General features: G+C 48.2%; 10 protein-coding genes across 10 annotated transcripts; 5 read left to right on the plus strand and 5 right to left on the minus strand.

The window, feature by feature from the left end:
• Window positions 1–1,350: 1,350 nt before the first annotated feature.
• On the plus strand, window positions 1,351–2,163 carry PENARI_c005G01163 (uncharacterized protein; the record flags this gene model as incomplete). The annotated part of the gene is made up of 4 exons (XM_022629564.1): window positions 1,351–1,358; window positions 1,449–1,652; window positions 1,716–1,880; window positions 1,959–2,163. The coding sequence occupies 4 exons, from the start codon at window positions 1,351–1,353 to the stop codon at window positions 2,161–2,163; spliced, it is 582 nt and encodes a 193-aa protein (XP_022490091.1).
• Window positions 2,164–3,864: 1,701 nt separating this feature from the next.
• Window positions 3,865–4,665, plus strand: PENARI_c005G07592 (putative extracellular soluble lytic transglycosylase; the record flags this gene model as incomplete). The annotated part of the gene is made up of 2 exons (XM_022629860.1): window positions 3,865–4,007; window positions 4,059–4,665. The coding sequence occupies 2 exons, from the start codon at window positions 3,865–3,867 to the stop codon at window positions 4,663–4,665; spliced, it is 750 nt and encodes a 249-aa protein (XP_022490268.1).
• Window positions 4,666–4,901: 236 nt separating this feature from the next.
• PENARI_c005G02843 (cytochrome P450) lies at window positions 4,902–6,427 on the minus strand (the record flags this gene model as incomplete). Its single annotated transcript, XM_022629644.1, has 5 exons — window positions 4,902–5,077; window positions 5,123–5,199; window positions 5,251–5,867; window positions 5,934–6,295; window positions 6,379–6,427. The coding sequence occupies 5 exons, from the start codon at window positions 6,425–6,427 to the stop codon at window positions 4,902–4,904; spliced, it is 1,281 nt and encodes a 426-aa protein (XP_022490126.1).
• A 2,308-nt stretch (window positions 6,428–8,735) lies between these two features.
• On the minus strand, window positions 8,736–9,828 carry PENARI_c005G06857 (putative C2H2 finger domain protein (Kin17); the record flags this gene model as incomplete). Its single annotated transcript, XM_022629822.1, has 3 exons — window positions 8,736–9,410; window positions 9,470–9,684; window positions 9,735–9,828. 3 exons carry the CDS (start codon window positions 9,826–9,828, stop codon window positions 8,736–8,738), a joined length of 984 nt encoding a protein of 327 aa, XP_022490497.1.
• A 532-nt stretch (window positions 9,829–10,360) lies between these two features.
• PENARI_c005G04228 (uncharacterized protein) lies at window positions 10,361–12,440 on the minus strand (the record flags this gene model as incomplete). The annotated part of the gene is made up of 3 exons (XM_022629698.1): window positions 10,361–10,917; window positions 10,976–12,350; window positions 12,411–12,440. 3 exons carry the CDS (start codon window positions 12,438–12,440, stop codon window positions 10,361–10,363), a joined length of 1,962 nt encoding a protein of 653 aa, XP_022490322.1.
• A 793-nt stretch (window positions 12,441–13,233) lies between these two features.
• nctB (negative cofactor 2 transcription regulator complex subunit NCB2) lies at window positions 13,234–13,947 on the minus strand (the record flags this gene model as incomplete). The annotated part of the gene is made up of 4 exons (XM_022629885.1): window positions 13,234–13,353; window positions 13,427–13,686; window positions 13,838–13,864; window positions 13,926–13,947. 4 exons carry the CDS (start codon window positions 13,945–13,947, stop codon window positions 13,234–13,236), a joined length of 429 nt encoding a protein of 142 aa, XP_022490226.1.
• Window positions 13,948–14,827: 880 nt separating this feature from the next.
• PENARI_c005G04276 (SDR family oxidoreductase) lies at window positions 14,828–15,748 on the minus strand (the record flags this gene model as incomplete). The annotated part of the gene is made up of 4 exons (XM_022629701.1): window positions 14,828–14,864; window positions 14,914–15,284; window positions 15,343–15,656; window positions 15,709–15,748. The coding sequence occupies 4 exons, from the start codon at window positions 15,746–15,748 to the stop codon at window positions 14,828–14,830; spliced, it is 762 nt and encodes a 253-aa protein (XP_022490575.1).
• Window positions 15,749–16,567: 819 nt separating this feature from the next.
• PENARI_c005G08784 (NAD(P)/FAD-dependent oxidoreductase) lies at window positions 16,568–17,889 on the plus strand (the record flags this gene model as incomplete). The annotated part of the gene is made up of 2 exons (XM_022629917.1): window positions 16,568–16,986; window positions 17,040–17,889. The coding sequence occupies 2 exons, from the start codon at window positions 16,568–16,570 to the stop codon at window positions 17,887–17,889; spliced, it is 1,269 nt and encodes a 422-aa protein (XP_022490481.1).
• Window positions 17,890–18,568: 679 nt separating this feature from the next.
• PENARI_c005G01761 (zinc finger CCCH domain-containing RNA-binding protein) lies at window positions 18,569–19,268 on the plus strand (the record flags this gene model as incomplete). Its single annotated transcript, XM_022629593.1, has 2 exons — window positions 18,569–18,869; window positions 18,940–19,268. The coding sequence occupies 2 exons, from the start codon at window positions 18,569–18,571 to the stop codon at window positions 19,266–19,268; spliced, it is 630 nt and encodes a 209-aa protein (XP_022490239.1).
• Window positions 19,269–19,835: 567 nt separating this feature from the next.
• PENARI_c005G09890 (non-structural maintenance of chromosomes element 1 family protein) lies at window positions 19,836–20,953 on the plus strand (the record flags this gene model as incomplete). Its single annotated transcript, XM_022629974.1, has 3 exons — window positions 19,836–19,950; window positions 20,020–20,639; window positions 20,693–20,953. The coding sequence occupies 3 exons, from the start codon at window positions 19,836–19,838 to the stop codon at window positions 20,951–20,953; spliced, it is 996 nt and encodes a 331-aa protein (XP_022490252.1).
• Window positions 20,954–21,252: the final 299 nt, after the last annotated feature.

The following is a 21,252-nucleotide window of genomic DNA, read 5'->3' on the forward strand; positions in this document are numbered from 1 at the left end:
AGACAACAGGTCTCGTAGGGTGATAATAGGGCCGGAATGGCTTCGTCTACGGCTTAGGGAGCCTTACTATCGCCGGCGAGCTCTGTAGGGAGTGGCTTCGTATACGGTCTAGGTGTCGCCGGCGATTATTCCTACTTCTTAGGGAGAGAATCCCTAGTCCGATCGGCTTAGGAAGAGTCGGAGAGCTCTATAGATAGCTGATACGATCTAACTTACTTATTTTCTCACTTTTGATATAAAACTTTTAAAGAATTCGACGTAAAATAGCCTACTAGCCGCTGCATAGGCTAACTCCTCTAGTTCTATAGTGTTTTCGGAAACAAGTTCTCGGTGCATTAGGATCACCGAGGATTTTATGCATTTCTACTAAAGAAAGACACCGTGAGATACACATACTACGCCTTCCCTAATTAGGCTTAGACAGGTGGAGAGGGGGTCCAAATATCAACAAGAGGGGGTCCTTTTAGTAATGCCCTCTAAATCGGCAGCATCGGACAAAGGGTGCGGCGATATATTCGCTAGAATGTATCGGATCACCAGAGGGCTTCCGACACATGTAGATCACACCAAAACCTGTGGGTAAAGTCCCCTCAGTAGAGTAGCATTGCGACTAGTGAGTGGCCATTGAGTTGGTAGAAATGGAGCCTGCTCATTACCCCGCCGGGGTATTGAGATGGACGAAGATCCTGCCATTCCTGCAGACCCCCTCCCGAAGACGCTTGGCACCCACCAACGCTTGCCAACACCGTCGAGGGTGGAGAGAACCTCGATGAGCTATACGAATACGCGCCGCCTGTGTGGGTACTGAGTACCAGAACGCCCAATTGAGGAAGAAGGAAAGATGTCGGAGAACGGGGTCTGATCTTGCCTAGTGCTTACTATGTAGGGTCTTTGATACGGAGGTGTGAACATGTCTCGTGAGAAGGAGGACATTGGAGAGGTGGAGGTGCATCCACGCGCTTATTTTGTAATCAATGCATTACTGGCATTGAATTTCCCATTTGTACTGCGAGTTTTATGGGGTTGGCTCACAGTAATGGGCTGGTGCTTCCACTCTTTGAGAACCAGCCTCACTTTTTGTACTGGAGCATGATCAGGCGTACGGACACGACTTCTTGCTTCAAATGGATAGAAGCGCCTGCATAGCCATTACGGTATTAGTTAGGCTCCAACAGGTTAATAGAACTTTGATTGATTGATTGATTGACCTGCAGACCCCCATTTTGTCCAGGACCGCTGTTGGCTTTTGCTGGTTCTGAAGAGCATAAATACCGATTCTTCTATCCATAGCTTGAACTGGATGACCTGCAAGTCTCGCAATTAGCCAAAGAGGGTGGTCTTACAGTCACCATGAAGTGGTTCTATCGTTTGTTTCTACATCTTTTATCCACTTGAGTGGGCTTGGTCGGTCGGTTAATGGTGCTCACTTACTACTTTAAGCATTTCAGTACTTCTGGCAGCATTGGTCCATGGTATAATAACGACAATTCTTGGGGTGTGTCCGCGCCAGGTGGTACTGGATTTTTTGCGATGGTCACTGGCGAAGACTGGCGCATCTCGTCGCCCAAGAAGATCAACGATGTCAACCCGGGGCATAACACCTGGTTTAGTCAGTCTGCTAATCCTGCGGATGGCCAAGGATATGATGCTTGGTAAGACTCAACGCTCCTTAATATAATCCTGAGTTCAGGAATTCGTTCATATTAATTGTCTAGCTACGACAATTTCATTGACCCAAGCTACGCTCCCACTGATCGCAACTCGAAATTCGAGGTGATGTTTCGGGTCGGTTATCGCGCCCCTAATTCTCCTCTCTCCGACCACTATGGCTCAAATGGTGCGGTGCCTTGGGCACGGAACGTGAATATTGGAGGCAAAGAGTGAGATGTTTACTTATATCAGTAAGTTATACTGAGTCTTCTATATCTAAAGCTGACGTTTTTGACCTGTATTTACAGTTGGCCAACCGGCGGTGCTCTTACCATGACTTACGTCGATCCGAATAACTCAGGTTGGTTCTCGGGTAGTTTAACGCCTTTCTTCCAGCATGGCATCAGCAATGGCTGGTATAGTGGGGATGACTATTTGACTAGTGTTATGGCAGGCTGGAAATTTGGCAAAGGAGATTATACGGCTTCTTCGTGGGGTGCCATTGGATTCTGATATAAGAAAACAGAGAGGTGATGCACCTAAGAGCCCTATTTCTATGCTTTTATTCTAGGCGCTCTCCTCCAGCAAATAGCTTTCAATTGTAATTGTGTACGCGAAGGATTCGGCTTCGCGTTGTACTCCAACATTTAATTTGTTGCCCGTCCGGTTTGTCAACAAGTATGGTGGCATGTGTTCTGCATCGTTCACCTGCTTCCTGTGCAAAATGCACTATAACTTCGTCCATACCTCCTTAAGCTGCCCCGCTGAGTTCTCCACTTTGGGCTTAACGTCTGCACCGCCTTTTCCAATCGCTACATATCAATTGATTCCTTCCATATTAAATCCGGGTACCGAGCGAGGAACTTATCTAACCTTGTTTCCTTGATGTATTGGGGGTTATCTACGAGCGAACTATCCTAGTGTCCGTTGGGGCTTTTGCCAATTGGGCTTTGCGTTACTATAGTAGGTGGTCGCTTTCTTGGGGGAAAAGAACAATAATGATAATAAACATGAATAGTGATCGTTGTACAATCTCCTACCGGAATTACAATACTCGTGTTGCTACTGAATACACCATCTCGAACAAAGTCTTCATCTTCCAAGATAGAAGATATACTACTGTTCCTCCGGAGGCATTTTCTACACTGGGTGGAAGCGATGAGTCTGCTCTGTGCTTATATCGGAGGTAGAGGGTATTCTTGGTCTCCCCCTTACGCTTATACCGTTAAGTAATCTAGTAGGCAGCCATGTTGATTTACACTAATAGATATAGTGCGACGAAAATTCTGTGATATCGGATTTTCTGCACGATGGAACATGCTTTGTTCTGAAAAATCAGCCTGATAGCTGATCAAGCACCGCGGGACAAAGTATTTGCACCTCGAACCGCAATGATTCGTACAGAGTTCGAGCCGGAGCTTCCTCATTGGATATGCCAGTTCCCACAGGTGAACAAAAAAAAAGGAGTGCAGAGTTACAGACTCTCGAGGGCCATTCAAATTGGGTTTGCTCGGTGGCCTTCCCGCCCGACAGCCAGCTGCTGGCGTCCGGCTCCGATGATGAGACCGTGAGGCTGTTGGACACAGCGACGGCCGACTTGCAAGAGACTTTGAACACCGACGGGATTATCAACAGACTCGAATTTTCTCAAGAAGGTCATTGTCCAATCACCAACCTAGGTACACTCGATGTTCTGTCCGGGCACGTAAATCATACCTTTGATTCAACCTAAACAGATCTGGCGATCTTCATTGACGAAGGACAGTGGATAAACCTGAACGGCAAGAATGTACTATAGCTTCCTCCTGACTTTCGGCTTAGCTGTTCCGCGATTAACGGGAATCCACTTGCCCGCAATCTTCAGTGGAGCACCCTGCATACTACAGGACCCCTGGGGCGAAATTAACCCAACGCTGAGGCCTTCACATTTACCTTAGTAGGCTATGCACTATACCCAATTCAGAAACTGGTCCATTTAATTTCTTACTAGCCCTCCCCACCTGGTACATATATCTCTCTACTTTGAGAAACTCCTCTTGAGCTATGTTACGATTGTCAAAGCCGAAACAACCCTGGCAGGTTACACCGAGTAAAGGAGAGGCAACTTACTGAATACTAATTTACACCCCAACACTATAAAGTTGAGCAGATTTCCGAGCTTAACGCTTCAACAATTACTTTGACCAGCTCCATATCAAAGATTCAATATCAGCAATGGCCATTCTCAAACCCATCGTTCTCGCTACCCTGGCTCTGGCTGCCCACTCAACAGCCCAGTCCGCAAATCCAGGCGTAGGATCCAACCCCAAAGCCACCGGAGCAACCGAAGTTGTCACATCAACCACAGGTCCAAACGGGTACGCACCATAACCCTCCCACACCAGTCCACATCCCTAACAAAAGACCAGATCCGAAGATTGGCTCAACACAGGCATCACCGGTGGCGGCTGGAACCCACCATTCCTCTCCATAGACGACGTCTACCACGTCTCCCTGGACAATTTCTACAATGGAATAGGCTCGGCATGCAGGCAATACGACGGGTACTTCCAAAGCGCCGGGTCCAAATACAGCGTGGACCCAGTAATCCTAGCCGTTATCGCAATGCAAGAGTCATCCTGCAACGCAAACGCCGGTGGTCCCACGCCGGGATTGATGCAAGTGTCCTGCGCGAACTATCCCAATGGCCAGTGTACGGATTCCATCCAGGATAACGTGGATGCGGGGACCCACTATCTCGCCTCGCAGCTGGATGCGTCGGGTGGGAACGCTATTAAGGCGTTTGGATCGTATAACGGGTGGTTTACTAAGGGTAGTGGATTGAATGGTAATAAGGGGCTTACGCAGGATTATCCTTGTTCGGCGGAGGGTAAGTCTAATGGTGTTCCACAGAACTTGGATTATCTGCATCAGGTTATGAATGGGTGGTTGATGGGGTTGGACGTTTATGGTGCTGATAATTGGATTGGGACTTACAAGTGTGATCAGTCTTGTGATAACGGCAGCCTATGCTAGGTTCTTCGGATATTTGTGCTAAATTAGCTGCTGTTTATTACAAAGTGGGGACTGAGGCTGGTCCTGTTTTTTCAAAGTATGATAAATTGGAATATTTCGCGAAATTGGTCTCATCTTATGGTATAGCAACAGGTCTCAATCTCATTTTGTTGAACTGGTTCCGCTCTTCAAGCAATTTCAAGAGCGACAAAATTTGCTCAGAAATGCAATAATTAGTCTGATCCCCCAAAACGGTATCATGTCTCAATAAGACAACGATGGCCCTGTGGAGCCATCAAGAAATAAGACTCCATGATCATATCACTCTCTGACATTCCTTCTTTCTTTGAAGGTCGGGCATCAGGTAAGGCTCGGAAGAAAAGCGCCGTGGCCATACGAAGCTCCATCCGAGCTAAATGGATACCCAAGCAGACTGCAAATGTTAGCTTTATCAGCAATCTAGATATCTGAGGCTTACTCCTAGATCCACCACCAAAAGGCAGGGAGGCATCTTTCATTTCCTTGCTAGGGTTTTCCCATCTCTCGGGATTGAAACTGCTACAATCAGATTTTTGCCCAAAGCTTCTGGAAATTTCTTTAACTCACCTGTACGGGTCTGGGAAAATAGAAGGATCTCGATGGAGACTATAAGACTGAGTTGATACTGTGATTCCTCCTGGTATTTGGAACCCACAGAAGTGTGCTCCTTCTGGTGGCACTGATCGAGGCAAGCCAAGAGGGACAGCCGTATACAACCGTAAAGTCTCCGTGATGACTAGGTTGAGATAAGGCAGGTTTCTGAGGCTTTTGTCTGTAATGGGCTCGGCAAGACCCATCAATTCAGCGACAAGTTTCTCTCGCACACGGCTGTCGTTAGACACAGCATAGCTCAGATAAGTCATGGTAACAGCAGTGGTATCGCTTCCTGCGACAATGTATCCGTGGGCCTCTTGTCGGATATCCTGCAATGACAAGCCGTTTTTCTCCGTATCAAACAATTTGGTGAGCAGAGTGGGCTTAGGGTCCAATGGATTCTGAGCCATGAGACGTCGGTAACGATCGATCGACTGGGCAGCATGCATCCCAATTCTTTTACCTGCCTGTACACTTTCCCTGAGCATTGGCAAGGGAATATAGCTGGCGATTTTGATTAGAGTTGGAAACGTCGTCCGAATTGGCTGGTACGATGCCAGTCGTTCCATGTCTATGGTGTATTGATTTTTCTGGATTCGTACCTTGTATTAGCGCAGATCTCTTCCCATATTGGTTTCCCGAATATGTCCACAAACCTTTCCTGCTTCGAGCATTCCGAACGAGTCACCAAAGCTTAGTTCGCCGATTATGTCTGTTGCCATAAATAACCACCATTTGAACACATCAGCAACACCGCGCGATTCCAGCTCCTGTTTTATTTTGCTGACAGTGAGGTTGATCCTATCAGCTATGAGCGGCTCGAAGCGAGTCAGAGAGGAGTCGGAGATGGGAGATGCCAGAAGACGCCGATGGACGGAATGAAACTTGGTATCCCTAGTCGAGAATACAGTGTGCACAGCCCCGCTAGCCAGGTTGCGGTAGAACACCGTTTTGAGGAAGCGGCTGTTTGTCTTGTGAATCTCTTTCACGGCATTTATATCACAGACGTCTATCTGATCTGGGCGAACTCGAACAATGGGGCATGTTGAAAACCCATGTCAGTACATTTCTGGGTGTAGGTACGAAACTGGCAACACTTACCATATTTCTCATGAAGCTTGTGGATGTATAAGGGTGCTTTTCCGCTCATCCAGTAGTACGTGTAGATCACTCCTGTCCACTTTGATATTTCAGGACCAGGGATATGCGATGTATTATTTGTGAGCCTTCGATATATGAACGTCTAGGATAGCGCTCCAGTCAATAACTCTTGAATAGGGGGAGAGGATGAGCATATGAGCCTACCAGACAAATAATCCCCACAAGACTTGTTAACCAGTGGCTGATGAGAAATGTTTCGCTGGGAAACTCCATTATGTAGCTTCGAACCTTAGAATTATTTGGCTCTAAGATTGCCAAAAGATCCATTACCTGACGGTTGCTTTATACTTAGCAAGTTTGAAGCGACGTCGCACAAATCAAAAATCTGGACAGCTGTCGATGTCGGGCGCCTTGTTTTCCGATTTCCGACATATTGGCTATTCGCAACGTTGTTTGCCCCGAACTCATCGGTCGGTCATTCGTGAACAAGCGAGGGGAGGGCAATGATCGACGAGGGCCACCGTTCGGCCTAACCGGCCGCCTCCATTGACCGATGTGGATATAGATGTGACTTCAGGGTCATTATAAACTTCAACGCTTGACTAGCTCTCTGATCCCTGCATGTTTGATGTCACATTGTGCCAAGATGTTTCTCTGCCCCCGCAGTCATCTTGCCTCTCACGGCCTTCCGCTACAATAACATCTTCGACGGAGAGCAAGACTTGATACATTAGTCTTAACACCTGCGCCAAAATGGAAGAGTACAGAGAGTACCACCTAAACAGCAGCCTAGTGAGTGCATTCATACTTTGTCTGGTCCACAAGACCCCTCAATTACTGCCCTGCAGCCTCCACCTGTCACGTATCTAAACTACCTCTGCGGTATACACTCCAACTGTCAAGTACGCTTTGTTCACTCTGAGAGACACCCACCACCACCGCTTGTCACACCAGAAGAAATCGAGAACGCGGAAAACTTATGTCCTCATAAACCGGGGGCCTGCAACATTTTAGAGATCAACCCATCAACTATATGGAAAGTCGGACCCGTGGTCCAGATGGCAGAAGCTGAAACCCCCATTCTTGCCAGGGAAGGACTTCAGTCCCTGTTTCAAAAGCTTTGAATGTATATACGGTCCACAGCATAGGTTTTATCTTAATGGAGAATATCCCAGGTGTCCCTCTGATACGTTGCTGAAATCCTTTTCAAGCGATTCTTAAAGAACTCTTATTCAACAATTCGAAGCCTCCACACAGGGTTGGCGCCAGATTGAAGGATCTTTTTTCGGGACTGTTGATGGCGGACCCTGCGAAGATGTAGTTTTGAAACATCCATGGGACTTGAGTGCCGGGAGGACCGTCAATTTGGGCCTTTCTCGACAAGGGATGAGTACCACAAAGGGGCCGTGAAGGCTCTTTGCTACGCGAGGCCAAAAGACAAACTCACGAAGCACGATGGTCTTCTGGTAAAAAGGATTATCGCCTCCAGAAGCCAAGACGAAAGAAAGGTTCTAACGCATGGTGATCTGGACCCAAGCAATATTATGATGAAGGACAGTGTTATAACTGAGATCATTGGCTGGGGTGCGTCTGGGTATAGTCCATTGCTGAGGAATACAGTGCTCTACGATAGCCAGCTATGAAAATGCTTGGAAAGAACTTTCATCTACTATAACCGAGGTCAACCAATATGCTTTTTGAAACGAGGTCAATCAATCTATGGTTACTTTTACTGGGATTTAAGCTACCATTCGAGTATGTGGTTGGAACTTACATGTTCAGTCATTCATTCTTATTATCAATACTTGTGATAATTTGATCTTTGTAGATTGCCATGTTTACTAACAGATAATGGTAGTTTCTGCATGTCAAAACAAAACCACGAAATCGAAAAAGAGGGTTGCAAAGTAATAAATTGATATTATGGTCGTTGTCACATTCGGCTAGCTACAAAAGTTCTAAGATTTAGGAAACTGAAAGCAAGGCTAACTATTTCAAGACGCATCTACCGCACAGTATCAAGGTAAATGATGCAGTAAGAAGGCCCCGCCCCAAAATACCAGATTTGCTAATGCAATCACATCCCGCAGGCAGGGACAGTAAATGGACGCCGTAACCATCAGTACACAGATTCAACCAGTGGGTGGGTTGAACTCGAATCCACAGTCACCACGGAAATTGAGGGTTGTACATTACCCGGAAGTTTGATTGCCAGATAAACATCAAAGCGAGAAGATTGCCCCATAAAATCTGCATGCAAAGATCTGCGAGATGCCCTTGCGCGTGCATCGGCATTCGATTGGCGCGAGTCGCAGGACGCGGTTTTGGAATATAGAAGACACATGCCAGTTCAAGCTTCAAGTGACCTTGGGACGCTTGGCGTTATTGAAGCCAGAGCCTGGGTGCGACCGCTTGCGTTCCATTGCCTCCATCTCAGCCTTCATGATCCTCTCCTGCTCAGTCATCTTCTTAGGAGGAGCGAACACGGAGCCCTTCTTGCCAGCCAAGGGGTTCTTCTTAGCAGCAGCAAACACGTTCTTGGGCTTCTGTGCGCCCATCGACATCGAGACTTTGACTGGTGCCGGTGCTGCAACTTCGGCGGGTGGAGTGGGAGAACCAGTGGTATGTGTGGGAGAATCCTTTGTCTCGGGGGACTCGGCTGTAGTTGGAGGTGAGGGTGGCTTTGCGTCTGTCTTTGGCTTTGAGCCAAATCCGAAATCTAGCTTTATCTTCTCGCCTTCCTTTCGCTGTAACAATTTCGCTTCAGGTTCCTCTTCTGTCTTGTTGGCTGCACTGCGCTGGGCCCGCTCGATCTGTTCTTGAATTTGCTGCTGTTCCCTCTCCTCATCACCCTTGTCCTGTCGCTCCTTTTTCATGACGGCTTCACGCTTGCGCATGGTTTCGGGGCTGTTATCGATCCAAGAGACAAACAATCCCTTCTCGCCTTCCTCCACGCGGCAGATACCCTCCCGTCCGAGATATGAGGCGAACTGTGTCAGGCTTGACCATTTCGTGGAGTTCATATGAATATGCTGTTCAAAATTAGCACATGTTCCGATCTTTCAAATAACCACCCGGGTTGAAGACTCACGCTTTTATCTTGGATAACTTGCTGGTAAAAGTGGTTGATTTGTATCTTCTTCTCGCCGTGTGTTGTTCTCAAAAGTTCAACGAAGTTCCGTAAAAAGTCTCGGCTGAACTCTTCGATGTGCTTCTTGGAGTTCTCGCCGATTAGGAGCATCTGTCTCGTGTGGCTTTCACTGTTCACATGGCACTTGAATCCGTTTTGATCGTTGCATTGCTTTTCTTGAAGATGTTAGTATACACATGGAAGGCAGAGTGGGCATTACACTTACCACAGGCCTGACAATACCAGCGAAGTCGGCCTAAGCCTTTGGACTTCATCTTGTTGCTGATCGCCTTCGTGCTTCCGGCTTCGGCGCGCGGCATGTTGGGCAAGTGTGTGCAAGATAAAAATGTGAGATATCGACAGTGAAATGAGGAAAGAGAAGATGGCTGTCAAGGGAGAAAGCTGTTCTAGAGAGGCAGGTGTCAATGTCGAGATAAAAGATGGAGATGGAGATCGGCCCTCGGAGGCGATAAGCCAGCCCATTACTAAGAAAATACTTCGAAGTCACGTGGTGATAAAGAAACGGACCAACTGGCCCGTGATTGGTGAACTGCTTTTATCTAATGGTTTGATACAGTGTGAAAGTCACAGTTTATGAATTGATACAGAATGAAGTATTCTGGTGAAAAGAAATATCTGACCGAACTCCCCAAATCCTACGCCTGCGGCCTGAGGTGGCCTTTTCTAGGACTCGTAGCATACATGTAAAAAAAAGACAAAAAAGAAAAGAAAACAAGTCAGACTCAAAATAGCCAACTTCGCCAGACAACGTCTCATAAAGAGCATAATTTGCGAAATAGACGAAGCCCGGACCAACGGTAAATGGTCAACATGCTAGATGTGCGAGTCGTATTACAAGATATATTCGTGAATGGCGGATGGTCCGCTCTCGTTGTACTCAACCCGGCTCATGTAGCCCTTGCTGAGACCCTGATCAAGAACGAAGAAGACCTTGGCAGCCATCTGAGCACCGAGGAAAACGGCTTCCTCCATGCCGTGGCCACCCTGGGATGACCCGGGTGTGGAATTGGCTCCGCTGGCACCGGGGGCGTTGCTGTTGCCGTGGTCCTTGAAGTCGGGGAAATACTCAGGAAGCTTCAGAGTCTTGACAGAAGTGGGGGTCTGGGAATGACCGGTTGAGCGGTAGTGTACCGTGTTGGGATCCATCCCAGGAGTGCCGGGCATACCGGGTATACCGGGGTTGTTGTGAGTAGCAGCAACGAGAAGAGGGTTCACGCCGGGAGCTGCGGGGTGGTACATCATCCCAGATTGGCCCATATGAGAGGGTGTGTTGGCGCCGGTGGGAGCAGGAGTGGTGAAAGTAGAGGGGATTTCAGAGGTGAAAATCGTGCCAGAAGGAGAAAGAATGAACTTTTGTTGGATGACACCGAGCAAAGCCTGAGTGAAGCCTGTTTCAACGTTAGTAAAGATAGTTCGCGACGGAGGCAAATCATCAATAAAACTTACCCTTGACCTTGCTTCCACATCCAACAATGATTAGAGAGTCCCAAAGCTCGCTTCGTTTTGTAGCATCAGGAACAGCAATAATGGTATGGTGAATTTGTGTGGCAATGTCCTCAAGAATCCCGCTGGTGAGGCGGTCTCCGTTCTTTAAACGAGGCGAAGTGAGAAGGAAACGCTCAATGCTGACCTCAATCTCTCGTTGTCGACGGATGTACTGTCGAGAATCGTTGGGTGCTGCATCCTGTCCTTCCAATTGCACGAATTCTTCGAACTGGAATGAAGCCTTCTCTTTCTTCGAGTTGGGAAGACGGCCTTGCTTTGGATCGGCTGCTCCTTTCTTTGTCGTCGTCTTTTCCTTCTCAATATTGGCAAGATATTCGGTCGTGTTACCGCTGACAATTGCAGCGACATCGAGGACACCCTCGTCTTCTTCATTACTACCCTCTGTACCAGTTTGGGTGCCGTCTCCTGGACCACGCGGGGCAGAATCGTTGCTATCTGCTCCTCCAGTCGAGGCAGCAGCAGCGGGGTTCGCACCCTGGCGCGCGGTGGCAGCGTCTCCAGGAAGTGGAGTTCCGGGGGGAAGGATCTCGGTAATGTTGCTTCGCTTGAGCTGCTCGCACATCTCTCTAGTGAATCCCTTGGGACCCAGCAATTCGAGAAGGCGATCCGTCATGGAGTCTCCACCGCAGCCCTCCAGGGCAATACCTCTGCCGTGCTCGTTGACTGCGAAATCGGTAACAGCAGTAACATCAACCTTGCCCTTGCCGACATCGACAACGGTAGCTGTGGGTACACCGTAGCCGTAACAAGCCGCAAGCGCAGAGTCCATAAGACTGAATGCTGGAGCCTTGAACTTCTCAAAAACGAATTGGGTGATTGCTTCGCGGTCGCGCGCAGACCAGACAGGCTCGGTGATGAGCATGATTGGAGTGTGGAAAGGTGGGCTCAAGGTGTTGTAAATGTGAGTGAGAAGAGCAAAGAAGCAAGGCCAGTCGACAATGCGCCCGTTCTCAATGGGATAGATTGCGTCTTTGTCGGACATCACATCCTCTTCGTAGAAGACCTCTTCAACAGTCTTGGTAGCTTCACCATTGTTCTGGGCACCGTCACCCTCGCCTTCGGGTTTCTCGGTGGGTTCGGTCTTTGGAGCGTCGGCCGCAGAGGGTTGAGCGTCCTTCATTTCCACGTCTTCCTTCGGCGCCTCTGTGCCATTCTTGACCTTAATCTCCTGGCGCCTCTCATTGACACGGTAAGGTTCAAATTCTCCCTTCTTCTCGGCGGGGAACATGCGTGTTGGGAATCGGAATCGCGCGGGCGTGAACGTTTCGGGCAAACCCAGCTGGGCCAGGGTCGTTTGCGAACCCGGCGCAATTAGCTAGACAAGTCAGTAATTAATATTCTGGTAACAGGACGCGGGTGAAAAGGTTGTCCATACCAAAATATGCTCATCCTTGAAGGGAGGCATGGTGATGGTAGGCTTTGAGCGCAAGTGGTGATAACTAGCCACGGGAGCTCCGCGCTGTGTCGATTTGCGATGGGGAGTACGCCTTCTTCCCATTTTGGCTTAGCGTCGGCAGGACCAATGAGATGTCACGTGTGCTGAGATACTTCTGCCTCGTTTGTAAGGTGTCGAGATATCAAATCTTAGAGTTGATATGGAAAAAAAAGCAACCTCGGAATTTCGGATTTCAGATCAATCAGAGTTCGAAATACTTGGAGAAGGAGCGCTCAAATGTCTTGTCTTCAGAAAACTATACTCTGTCAATACAATCTACCCCAGTACCACATCCTTTTGATCCAACTAAGATATCAATATCTTCAGTTCATATTGAATTTACTTCTTTTTACGTAGGACCAGAGCAACGTAGAGCTCATTTGTGAAAAGATGGGGAAAAGACACTTGAAATATGCCAGACATATCTTGCAGCATGGAGTTTGCAGCTCCCTTCGATATATATATATATTGACCGATTCTCGGCAAACCACCACCTGGTATTTTTACTCTACAGTTTACAAACTTGAATCGTTGAACTCCACTGGGAAGGAGACCAGAGAGTTTTTATTAAACGTTGAAATCATGTGCAATTCAATGATGCATTGACGTGTATACGCCATTAGTATATCCCCAACCCACCCCCAAACAATGACCAGAAAGACCAAGAACCGTCGAACAAAACTCCAGACCCACATATCCAGTGAGACTCGCAAAACGCCCAGTGACCCTTTTGCTCTATGACCAGCACGAGTCTTAAGAGATTCTATTCAGGCACGGCATTGTACTTGTCCGTTGCTGAACGAAACAGCTCCTGCTGTTGTCGTAGAAGCTCCTCCTCCGTCAGACCACTCTGCTCCATCTTGCTTTGCTTCTTCTCTCGTGACTAGAATTAAACCAAGGTCAGTAACTTGTTATGAGAGAACAATGCGCATCGAACCACACGGGCATAGACATACCTTGAGCTGCTGCTTGTGCTCCTCAGCAACGGCGAGAACATCGGTAATATAATCACTGAAACCAAGATCCCGCAGGGCCTTCTCAACGTGTTCACATGCGATTGTCTTCTTGGCTTCCTTCTCGCTGATATCGTTTGCCTCAGAGGATATCAGGGTGATGAATTCAACACAGCATTCCATGAGTAAGTCGCGCGCATCTTTGGAGAAGGTTTGACCGGAGCTGGGGGGCAAGATTTCGGTGATAATTTTCTGGACCGTGGCTGTCGCAAATATCTAGGTTAGCAAAGGCTCGTCTAATGCGCATACATAGCCGCAAGTGCAAAAGAGGCGAAGGAACAAGACAGCTACCAGAAGAGCTGCATGCGTCCCCAAACACTGAAATTGATCACGAATAGGGTTTTTAGATCGTACCTTTGGGAAGCGACAGGTCGTCGTTTGCTATTTAAGCATGAGATGTCAGCAAAAGCGCGCGCAGGCTGTCAGGATTCCGGCCACCTACAGCTAAATTCACGGTCGGACATGGTGAAATCGACACAGGAATATCGTGGAAATGAAGAGCTTGGTAAAATCGAGCTGAGAAGCGGAAAAGCGAAAAAAAGTTGCGATCGTAATTTCCTCGAGCTTTTGCGTGGGGCTCGAAGTTTCTTGGAGACCATCGCAGGCGCGCTGGAGTTAAATACATTTCTTGCCGGCAGTACCACACCGCTCTCGACTACATATAATGTGCGCTCAATTTTTTTCCTTTTCTTCTTCTTCATCATTCATCACTCTCAACCACCTTGGATTGAGTCTTTCTAATGCGATTGACTCTCTCCAAGGCCCTGCAATAATGGTAAGTTCTTGAAACTTGAATTCCTCACTTTCCTTTTTACCATGATGAACCTTGTTGTCGCCCCTATCATACATTCTATGGTGACCATACCTGTCCTAGCCAAACGGACTTTCTGATACCATCAATATTGCCTATATTGCATCTCACTTCGTTTGTATGAAGTTCTTGCTAACTTTGTTGAAGATTTTCACAGTGAACCGACATTCGTAGCTTGAGACAAAATCTCCACATTCTTTTTTTTCACACCAACGGAACAACATCCGGAGGACAGGAACACTTCACATCTCTCTGTGTATCTATTATCCAAAAGGTACGCGTTGAATTTTACTATATTTTGAATTTGAATTACATGATGAACACCCTACATTCCATGCTAAACATGAAGGTGTGCTGCACCTAATGCTTATAAAATGTATATGCTTTTCATCTTTCGGCTGACTTGTAACCCAATCATTGCCTTGCACTTGCTTCCAATATGTTATAGCGATCCATGCTGACTTGCTATATAAGACCACAGATATGAACATGAAAATTCTTCTAGCTGATAACGATAACAATGATATAATACTCTATGCCTGGAAAGCCTCAAGCTCCTTGTCGTTCCATCTGTAATCTATTAGCATCTTGAACGTAGTGACTGTAGGGTTCAACATACGAGTAGAAATGACCACTGATCTCCTTGGGCGCATCAAGAACCAGCTTAGCCATGACATGACCAGGCTGCTCAGGCTTAAGAAGCTTGCCATCCTTGTGGACACCGGTGAACTTGGAGTGCATCTCGGCATCCAGATTTGTGGCATGGTCCTCCCGGAGCTCGCGCTGCATCTCGGTGTCGACCATACCAGGTCGGATAGAGACGGAGGTAACATCCGGTTCTTCAGCACCCAGGCTCATAGCGAAGTTGTTCATAGCGGCCTTGGTAGCGGCGTAAAGAGCCCAGCCGCGGTATCCGGTGACTGCTGCACCGGAGGACGTGAAGATGATTTTCCCCTTGGACTCGCGTAGAGCTGGGAGAGCTGCTTTGGCCTGGTTTTGTTGTTAGCATTGAACGTAGAGTAGCACTGCATTTATGGGAGACACGTACAAAAGCAACCAGGCTGATGAAGTTGATATCGAAGCCTTCCTTCCACTGTTGTGGATCGGCTTCTGAAATTTTTCCGATTTGGCCCAGAAGGCCGTGGTTCAGGACCATGCCGTCCAGCTGGCCGAAGGTCTTGATGGCCGTGTCCACGGCCTTTTGGGCAAGGGAAAAGTCTGCCAGGTCGCCGTTTAGGACTTCGACTTGTTTGTTGTATTGCTCCTTCAGTTTTTGGAGGGGCTCAACGCTGCGGGCTACCACCACCACATTGTGGGATTGGGGTGATGAGAGCAGGTACTTGGCCACTGCAAGACCGATTCCTGACAGATGGTGTTAGCGTATGGCCGTGAATAGATGAGCTCGGGCTGTTACCTCGGGAGGCACCTGTGACGATGATGGTTTTGGCAGCCATTTTGGGAAGTTCTGCCCTGACAGTTAGTGACATGGGGCCTTTGGTGTATAACATGAAGCATTGAGATATTCAAAGACAGCAAAAGAGATTGTCAAATAGGAATATCTCCTTTCAATTGTATAAACATCGCGCATCCTGGGACAAGACTGGACCAGAGACGACGAAGTAACACAAATGACACCCCTCTTCGAAAGCTCATGGAGATAGAAATGCAGACTGCAGTGTTCCAGACAAACATCAAACATACCTTTCAATGTGATATTGCACTTGCTGGGGCCTTCAATGATTGTGACTAGGAATGAACTGGCGGTTTAGTGCGGGGCTTAATAATCTCGTGGGGTTGGCCGGCTTTGAAAACGTCATAGTTATCACTCAAGCATTCTCATCCATACCGAAGTGACTACGAAAAATTGACATTCCCATGAATTGCCAAATATTTCCATGTGAAGGTTTGTGGAAAGCGGTTTATACCTATCTAACAGGACACAGCCGAGGGATAGAAAGGCCCGTTTATGCTGGTTTGCCGTGCTTCATACGGCATTTATCTAGCAAGACCGCATGAATAAAGCCTAGAGCATATCTAATGCGCTAAAGCACGTCTAGACGAACTTATCTCTGTCCTGCCCCGCCATTGCTTGAAGTCCTGGCCTAGTGCATCTGAGGGGGAAAAACTTCATAGGCCAGTGAGATGAACGGGATATCATAAAGTTGACCCAAGATCATTCGTCAGCCAGAAGTGTAACTATTCAAACGATATTGTATTGTCACACGTTGCAGTGACAACCTTGGAAGGGACGCGACATTGTCCAAAGACCAGTCATGTCGACCGTTATTCTTGGAGGAGGCATCATTGGCACCTCAATTGCTTACTACCTGTCTGCCAATCAACCTGAAGGCGAAATACACATTGTCGAGCAATCCCCAGAGCTTTTCTCAGCGGCTTCGGGATATGCTGCAGGCTTCTTAGCCAGAGACTGGTTTGTTCCATCTCTGGCACCTCTCGGTGCTTTATCGTTTGACCTGCACAAGGAGCTTGCCGCTGAAAATTATGGACAAAAGAACTGGGGATTCATGAACGGGACGGCTTTCAGTTTGGATACTGTTTCTCGCCAGAGACAGGGTGCGCCACGCGGCGATGGCTCTGATGATCCTACCCCCGTTGAGTGGCCGAAGTGGTTGACGAAGCAGAAAGAAGGTATGATAGAGAGGATCAGCGAGGAGGGAACTGTGGCTCAAGTGTGGGTGGCTTCGAAAAGAACTAGCTCTTAAAGTATTTGCTGATTTTTGTCAGTGATCCATTGAGATTGAGCCACTATCTGATGGATGGTGCAATATCTCGAGGGGCGAAGCTCCATCACCCAGCCAAGGCAGCCGCGCTTGTCAAAGATGCGGATGGCACAATCACCGGCGTTAGTATTGTGTCGGGGGATTCAAAGAAAGAGTCAACAATTCCATGTACAAATCTTGTTCTGAGTATGGGGCCTTGGACGCCACAGATTTTCAAAGATCTATTCCCATCCTCGAGTATATCATTAGATATCTCACCTCTGGCTGGCTATTCTCTTGTCGTTCGCTCCCCTCGGTATACGTTGGAACACCAGAGGAATGTCCACAGGGGACAAAGTCATGCTGTCTTTACAACGTACCCTTCATCATATGGGTTCAGCCCCGAGATCTTCCTCAGGGAAGGTGGCGAGATTTATATCGCCGGTCTCAACCCTACCATCAAGCTTCCCTCTCGGGCAGAAGATATTAACCGGCTTTTTGATCCCCGCGAGATGCAGAAACTCAAGGATGTTACCGTCCGTTTGTTGGGTGGTCTTGCTAAAGATACAGAAGAGGCAGCCGACAAGACGACCAACCTCGACGACCTAGAGGTACTTCGAGAAGGGCTTTGCTTCAGACCTGTGGGCAGTACTGGTGTTCCCACAATTGGCGAAATCGAAAATCTTTCCTTGGGAGGAGGAACGAGGGCAAGTCCCAGAGGCGGCGTGTTCATAGCCGCTGGTCATGGACCGTGGGGAATATCATTAAGTCTTGGGACGGGCAAGATTATATCTGAGATGATAAAGAAGCAGAAAACCTCGGTTGATGTGACAGGACTCGCAGTCACGGGAAAAGGCTCAACTTCTCCGTTGTGATATATACAGGACTGCTTGAACCTCTCATGATTTGGGACTGATTTGCTTCCCATAAATAGTGGCCCCTCATTGAATGAAATGAGTTAGTGGTGAATAATAATATAAGGCCTTGATATTGAAGACAAAGCAGTGCCTTCTAACCACACTGAGTGGTCTACCATTACATCGAGCCCTGATATAGCGAAGGCTCGATTTAACGGATAATAAGGGTGCAAAACCCAAATGTCTCTGGGTTATGCCGAGTTCATCGCTACTCCGAAATTTGTTAGATCTCTACACCTCTCTCATACCAAGTTCGTTTATCGAGTCTGACTCATCGCGTTTGTGTGATACTACATGACGACACTCCTTTACAACGATATTAACTTACTCCTTCAAGCTCTCATGTTCAACCCACACCGCTTGCCCCAATGAGTCTCACCTTGAGCAGATGATGGCAGAATGTTCGATGGTGATCCAGGGCTTAGTCATCCGCCCTCGTCCCCGGGAACTGACCGCCCGCCAACTGACCGCCCGACAGCTCTCCAGAAACTTCAGGCATTGCATAACCACCGCAAGCTTTCAAATCAACTTCTTAATTTCGACTACGCCCGCCACCTCGACCGCGAGGTGATCCTATTCCCCTTATACCTCATCCATTACCATCGCTCGATCTGCGCGATTCTGACAACCCGCAATCATGGCCAACTATCTCGCCTCCATCTTCGGTACCGAGCAGGACAAGGTCAATTGCTCCTTCTACTACAAGATCGGCGCATGCCGCCACGGCGACAGGTGCTCTCGCAAGCATGTCAAGCCTTCCTACTCGCAGACCATCCTGATGCCCAACATGTATCAGAACCCGGCCTACGACCCTCAGAACAAGATGAACCCGAGCCAGCTCCAGAACCATTTCGACGCTTTCTACGAGGACGTCTGGTGTGAGTTGTGCAAGTATGGTGAGCTTGAAGAGCTTGTCATTTGCGACAACAACAATGACCGTAAGTTGGATCTCCTTCCGAGGTTGGTGAATTCCCCGACAGCCTGCTAACATCTGACTCGTGACAATAGACCTCATCGGTAACGTTTACGGCCGGTTTAAATACGAGGAAGATGCGCAAGCCGCCTGCGACGCCCTGAACTCTCGCTGGTACGCCGCGCGGCCCATTTACTGCGAGTTATCCCCCGTTACAGATTTCCGAGAAGCGTGTTGTCGTCTCAATAGCGGAGAAGGGTGCGTGCGAGGAGGATTCTGCAATTTCATTCATCGCAAAGATCCCTCGGCCGAGCTTGACCGCGAGCTGCGACTGAGCACCAAGAAGTGGCTCAAGGAGCGCGGCAGAGATGCGCGCAGCGTCAGCCGCAGTCCTAGCCCAGAGCCTGCCCGCCGGCGGCACTAGTGATGTTTCGCAGTGCTTTCTGGACTTTGACTTCATCGACCTTTTGATTTGATCTTTTCCCGGCGTTCGGCGATATCAGTGGATGATTCGATTCCGCTTTCCTTTGCGCATCGGAGCGTCTAGGGTATGGGGTTTCGGTCCTTTTTTTTGCTGATCAGCATTTTGTGTTTCATGGCATGATATCAGAATTTCAAGACGAAAATTTACTGCTAGATAGCATAGAACCTGCTATGTCCTTCGCATTGTTCTCCATGTATTAGTAGTACCCAGAATGCATTTTGACCTAACACGAAAACACTTGATTTATCAGAATTCGGCTACCGTAGTATCGAGAGCTTCCTTTGAAATTCTCGAATTTTAAAATCGAATGAATACTCTCTACCAAGTTGTCCTTTGTCCGATGCGCCGATTCCGCGATCTTGGCATCCTTTTTGATAGCTACGCGAGCGCGCCGGCGCGTCGATTCTAATTCTCGGAACAATCGCCTCAGTACAACTCAACCCAGCTGATATTGCGATTTTTGCTGTCGCGCCAAGCTCAGCTGACAAGAGGGTCAATTCCGACAACATGGCAGCGGCGTACGACCACAGCAATCGCGCCTTTCTTCAGGCGTTCATGGCACGCTCGTCCATGACCTTCGAAGAGGCCCAACCAGTCTTGGCTGCGATATTGACAGTCTCTGGTACTTCTCCCAACTGAGCTTCAATGCTATCATCTGTGGGGATGTCTGCTAACCGCAAAAATTGAACAGAGGGCCAAACAGTTGACCCCGAAGATGTCACCGAAGACCAATTCTCCTCTTACGTCTCAGCAGCCAATACCGCAATTTCACCCTTCGACCTTGAGATCAGAAGCTCATTACCGCAAGTTCCTCAATCCACAAATACGGATGACGCCCCTACGTTACCGGAACGAGTGTACGCCCTCGTCAACACAACAAGTGATCCTCTGACCCAGCTCGCAACAACCTACTCCGCAGATGAAATCGCCTTCTTGAAACGCCTTCTTGACTACATGTTCATCACAAACAACACAATACGATGCGAAGGAATGGCCGCTACCCAAATGCAAGCAGTCCAATTGCACCGAGTTGGCGATGCCAATCGACGACAGTCCCAGGCTGCTGATACGCAACAAACCCAAGCTGGAGCAACGCAGTCGCTGCGTATGACACAGGCGGAAACGATGGTCAAGAATTTGATTGAGGAGGGTTGGCTACAGAAGAGCTTGAAAGGATATCTCAGCCTGACACCACGAGCCCTGATGGAGTTGCGGGGATGGTTGGTGTTGACGTATAATGACGAGCAATATGATGGCCACCGAGCGCATCGGATTAAGTTCTGTGCTGCTTGCAGCGATATTATCACCGTTGTGAGTATACTTGGCACTTTATTTGCTTGGAACTGCATCTGACTGAGATTTAGGGCCAACGCTGCGGTGACCTCGAGTGCGGGGGACGACTTCATGAACATTGCATGCCTAATTTCTTCCGTATGCAGCAGGGGGAGAACTGCCCCGTGTGCAAAAAAGAGTGGCCGGGTGATCATTTTGTAGGCGAGAGAGCCTTTGCTTCGAGAGCACAACCGAGAAGTATTGCGCATCCGAACTCACAGGTTCCTTCTTCCAGTGAGCCCAATGGCGAGGATCAAGAATCGGAAGAGGAGAATAGTGATGAAGATGGATGAACTTTGATATACAGTGGCATGATCGATTATCACTCATACTGATCTTGGCCAAATATGCCGATGATAGTGCCAGTTTCTTCTTCCATCGTGCAGTGGATATCACACACCGCAGAGAATCGGAATGGTGAAAAGAAGTACAGTCCATAGAGCTTACTGGAGCACTCGGGCAGCGAGAACTGTCCCCCACGCAATCCATTCGGTCTCTCAACTTAGCATCGCATGCGATACCTCGCCCGCCATCTCTTCGAACGGAGAACTCATGTTCAAATTCCACCAGATGTATCTAATTCAACCTGTTG

The sequence above is a fragment of the Penicillium arizonense genome (assembly GCF_001773325.1).
Source record: "Penicillium arizonense strain CBS 141311 chromosome Unknown PENARI_contig005, whole genome shotgun sequence".
Classification (NCBI taxonomy): domain Eukaryota; kingdom Fungi; phylum Ascomycota; class Eurotiomycetes; order Eurotiales; family Aspergillaceae; genus Penicillium; species Penicillium arizonense.